The sequence below is a fragment of the Coffea eugenioides genome, chromosome 4 (assembly GCF_003713205.1).
Source record: "Coffea eugenioides isolate CCC68of chromosome 4, Ceug_1.0, whole genome shotgun sequence".
NCBI classification, from domain to species: domain Eukaryota; kingdom Viridiplantae; phylum Streptophyta; class Magnoliopsida; order Gentianales; family Rubiaceae; genus Coffea; species Coffea eugenioides.
Window position 1 is genome coordinate 7,598,197 of NC_040038.1, and position 5,196 is coordinate 7,603,392.

Consider the following 5,196-nt stretch of genomic DNA (forward strand, 5'->3'; position numbering starts at 1 on the left):
TTCCAGAATTAAAAAGAACTAAAAAAACCACCAACAAACAACTCCTTCCTCAAAAAGGACCAGAAGTCATTACTACGTCGTCGTTTTATCGCCCTCCTTCGCTCCTTATATTTGTAGTACAATCCTTCATAACAATAGAACCAGACCTCCCAACCATCATCAGAAAAGAAAACACACACCAAAGCCTTCATCAGATTCGCTAAAAGCGGTACGTATATGAATTGCATATTTCTTATTTAATCTCTCTCTCTAGAAAAGGATTTTAATTAGGCTTTTTTTTTTTGGGTACTGATTGTTGTGTGTATTAATCTATGATCATGTATCTTTTTTCATGAGATTTATGATTCACATTAGTCTGGTAATTCCTTAACCCACTGCAGAGTGTTTGTTTTTAAATTTATTCAACAGCCCACATGTGAAAACAAACCAAAGAGGGAATTTTTTCGCTCAATTTTAAATGTATTGCTCTGAAGAGAGAATGCAGTTGAATAATGTGTGTTCTATCAACGTTTTGTTCCGTAATTTCTGGCTAATTCTCTGTTTGAGGTATCTTTGGTTATTATTTCTTTCTTTTTCTTTTTTTTCCTGGGAAGTTCTTTTATCCCTTTTCTTTTTTGATCAATTTTATCAACTAATATATGGGAAGTTGGAAAAAAAATTCAAAACTTTTAGCAGAATTTTAGACTTGACTTGTTTATCAATTTCAGATAAGCTGCCTATAGGTTGTTTTAAGCTATTGATAAGAAGCCCTTTTACGAATTTGAATCACAGTGTGAGTTGCTTTAGTACTTAGACACTGGCCCTTATTTTCTCAAGAACACTAGGTGGAGGCAGGTGTACATCTGAGAAGAGATGAGGTAGTGAGAAGCTTTGATGGAGGATGGTATTGTAACCTCAACTGGAGTTTGATCCTTCCTATTGGACCTATTGGGGCCTACTTGCAATGTGTAAAAAAGTCTCTTGTTACTTTAATTTTGTTGTGGAACAGACATTAACTGTTTTTTTTTTGGTCTACATGTTACTTCTTAGTTTTACAGAATTTTCCCTGAATAACTTCCTAGTTTATTTTATATCTTTTTTTTTGTTGGTAGACTGGACAAATTCCTAGTGATGTAGGAGATGTAAAATGAAATTTCCGACATAGAAAAAACTATTTTGAAACTTTTTTTAAGCCATTTGGTGAACCTTTACTGGAGGCAGAGAGAGAGAGAGAGAGAGAGAGAGAGAGATTATTTGATTTCCAATTGGAAAGCACTTTTCAGGATCGAGATGTAAAATTGAGAGTGATGTAGGAAATGTGGAATGAATTTTCCTAGTTGGAGTAAAACTATTTTAAAACTTGTTAAATTGCATGATAAAGCCATTTTGTGAATCTTAGTTGAATTGAGAGAGAGAGAGAGAGAGTTATTTGATTTCCAATTGGAAAGCACACTTCAGGAACTTTATCAAGATGTTATATTGTAAAAATGATTTTTTACCCAGAGTCCTTTGTGTTTTCGCATGCTCATGACATTTTCGTATTTTACCTTAGTTGCAGATAGTTCCACATCATTTCAGACACTCATAGCTGTTTTAACACAATTTTTAGCTCTTGTGATTTAGTTTGCTGACTTGAAGTCCCAATTCAAGCTTCTAGCCATCCTACCTACCGTCCACTCTCACACACTCTGCATATGCTAATAGAAGTTAGGGGAGATTTTGTAGTTTATTCCCCTGAAGTTTGAGGGCATTAATGCAAGTCAAATTTGGTGTCCAAATTGTCATCCTGCCTCTTCCCCTGCATACTACTAGTTTAAGTTATATGTAGGCCAAACATGACTGGATAAGTACGGCTTTGTGCTTTTAGATGTAGCTTGCTTCCTTGGTTATTCTCCATGAACTCATTTATTTCTTAAATTTTTATGGAAGTACATTTAGCACATGTAAATATGTATTGAAAGTGGTTAATCATCTCTTGAGATTAGCTAATTGATTGCCTGATAGTGTTATATTTTTCCTTGAGCATGAATTGGCACATAGTGTGTGGCTATATCTTTTATCTACTTGAGATCCCTGCTGACTTCAAGTGGAACAAGAATTCTGTTTGAGTTCTGATTTTGTGTGAAGTACTCAATTGTGATGATACATATATCTTAGTGCTTTTGGAAGATTCAGGCTACAGAATGCATGTGCTATTATTTCTCTGTTGCAAGGTAGCTTATTGCACACTCAGACATTGTTGCTGTTTGTTGAAGAATTTCCTGAAGTCTCTGTCATGCAATGCAAAGATCTATAACCAATGATTTACAACTTATTGTCTTATAATGCCAGAGATGGAGAAAAGAACAGCAAAAGCGGAAGATTTATGCATGATTATGTTTGTAACCTTGTCTTGGTATTTAATATGCTGGTTTGTTTTACCTCAGGTTGAAGGAATATGATTTTCCTTATTTTATGGTTTTCCTGTAATTCTGATTGGAAGCGATGTATGTGATAGTGATCCTAAGTTTCTTTACTGGAATATTATGTGGCTTCTTGTTGCTTCAATTTTCCTGTTATCTCTTTTATGGAGCACCTTTTCATTTTTTGTTACCTGCATCTTTCCTTTTGCAATTATGAAATGCTTCTTACATCTTGTTACTGCACATTCTCAGGATTGGGGCTATGGGTTCTGCAAATGGCCTTGTGAATGTCCAAAGTAATCAACCTCTTTTTTCATTTGGGGTCATAACAGATGTCCAGTATGCTGACATTCCCGATGGGCGTTCATTCCTTGGGGTTCCACGCTATTACCGACACAGCCTTCTTGTATTGCAAAGGGCTGTAAAGAAATGGAACCACCGAAGGCCTAACTTCATAATGAATTTTGGGGACATTATTGATGGATTTTGTCCCAAAGAGCAATCTCTCAATGCTGTGAAGAAACTGGTAATGGAATTTGATAATTTCAATGGTCCCGTTTATCACATGATTGGCAATCACTGCCTCTACAATCTCCCTCGAGAGAAATTGCTTCCCCTTTTGAGAATCCATAGCCACAATGATCATGCCTACTATGATTTTTCTCCAATTCCTGAATATAGATTTGTAATCCTTGATGGCTATGATATCAGTGCCATTGGCTGGCCCAAGGATCATCCTAAAACTTTGAAAGCCTTAAAATTTCTAAATGAGAAGAATCCCAATTCAGACAAGAACAGTCCAAATGGGCTGGTTGCTCTGGAGAGAAGGTTCCTTATGTTCAATGGAGCTGTCGGGAAAGAACAGTTAGAATGGTTGGAAAATGTGCTATCAGATGCAACAAGGCTGAATCAGAAAGTAGTGGTGTGCTGCCATCTGCCTCTGGATCCTAATGCATCATCTCGTGAAGCTCTATTATGGAATTATGATGAAGTGATGGAAGTACTACACCGGTACAGTTGTGTCAAGGTCTGTCTAGCAGGACATGATCACAAAGGTGGGCATTCAGTTGACTCTCATGGTATTCATCATCGGGTTTTTGAAGCGGCATTGGAGTGCCCTCCAGGTACAGATGCTTTCGGGTGTGTAGATGTTTTTGATGATAGGTTATCACTTTCTGGCACTGATAGAATGAAGAGTACAGAAATGATTTTCTGTCGTTGATTTTGAAAGAATGGCAGGTTATAGAAGTTATGACCAATTCTGAGTTGAAGTTACTGATACGGAATGTAGTTAGTATTCACGGAAAACCCGTTTTTATCTCAGGAAAGTGTAAGATGGTTACGCTGATCTCTATTAATCTGGATTTCCTTCCAAGAAGTCCACCATTGATACTATACTATGATGATCCTTTTTCTTGTTCGTGGAGCCTTTGATTGAACCAAAAATCAATAAATCTCAAACATTGTTGTTAGTTCAATTCAATTGTTCATCAACCCATGATGTAAGAAGAATAAAGGATCAATAAATCTCTTTGGTTTATTTGCAACAGATATATATTGGTACACTCATGAATTAGCTTAAGGCCTACAACATAAACTACTTGCTGCTTTTCATCAATTATTTATTATAGCTAGTTTGGGAGTTGAGGATAGAAAAGAAAAGAATGGATAAGATAAACAAAGGAGATTTTAATGTTGGTTGGGAGTTTATGAAAGAAAGAAAATGATTTTGAACATCTAGGTCAATAAAATTTCATTCAATAGCTTTTCAAGAATAAAATGAACAATTTAAAAATTTTTTGTAGGCTTTCTACAACTTTCATTCATTTTCTGCCCGATTTTGGACGGAAAATTTTTTAACTGTAGCGAGCCTCTTCCCCCCAAATCAGTCAGTTTCTTTTCTTTTTTATTTCACTAAAATTTCTAAACATTGAAAACACCAAACTTTCTCTTCCCTTCTTTTCTTTTCTACTCGAATCTCATCTCCCAAACTAGATAGAGTCTATTTGCGTCTTTCATAGTTTGTCTATTTGCAACAATCATACATTGGGATATTCACGAATTAGCTTTAGCTATGTCGGTCTGCTTAGAATAGTTATGAGTACAGTTACTTACTGTAGCTTACCGCCCGATACACCAATGTGCCATGCGGTTAGGAGTGGGCAAAAATATTCGTGCACTCAAAAAATCCAGAATATCTGATCCAATTTGTTTTGAAGAATAGGGTATTCGATTCAAATTATTTAACTAGGTCAAAAGAGGATCGGATACCTACTTATATGCGAGGCGGATGAGAGTTACAGGATTAAAAATTCGCGAATACCCGACCTACCCTATATATATATTTTTTATTTTTATACACATATTATAAAATAATATTTTTTGAATTAACTAAATAATTTCATCAAACAAATTGCACTGCAAATACATGAAACTGTAGTTTACATTGCACTACAAATATAAGAAACTATAGTTTGTTTATAAGATTTATTGATAGATGTCATGGTCTTATGTTTTTAAGGAAAGAGTTTAATTGATGTAGAATATATATTAAAAAAAGGGAACTACTTATTTTAAATTTTCATTGATTTTGAATTATTTAAAATTTTTCCTTTTTAGTGTATTCTCTTTGTATATTTGTTTCTTAGCAAGAAACTTTTTTTTCTAGAAAAAAAATCTATATTGGGTTTTAGATGAATATGTAAAATATAAAAGTAAATTAATATCAATCATTTAAAAAATTAAATAATGAGTGGAGCAGGGTACTCATTGATCTAATCTTTTTTTGACAAGTATCTGACAACTAAGTAACCAC

The 5,196-nt window shown here is 34.6% G+C and overlaps 1 protein-coding gene across 1 annotated transcript; it reads left to right on the forward strand.

Moving 5' to 3' along the window:
- Window positions 1-3,798, forward strand: LOC113768636 (manganese-dependent ADP-ribose/CDP-alcohol diphosphatase-like). Its single transcript, XM_027313075.1, has 2 exons — window positions 1-208; window positions 2,634-3,798. The coding sequence occupies exon 2, from the start codon at window positions 2,644-2,646 to the stop codon at window positions 3,601-3,603; it is 960 nt and encodes a 319-aa protein (XP_027168876.1). The 5' UTR covers window positions 1-208; window positions 2,634-2,643; the 3' UTR covers window positions 3,604-3,798.
- Window positions 3,799-5,196: the final 1,398 nt, after the last annotated feature.

Coding starts and splice junctions, on each gene's coding strand:
- LOC113768636 (XM_027313075.1), top strand. CDS start 2,644: ATGGGTTCTGCAAATGGCCTTGTGAATGTCCAAAGTAATCAACCTCTT.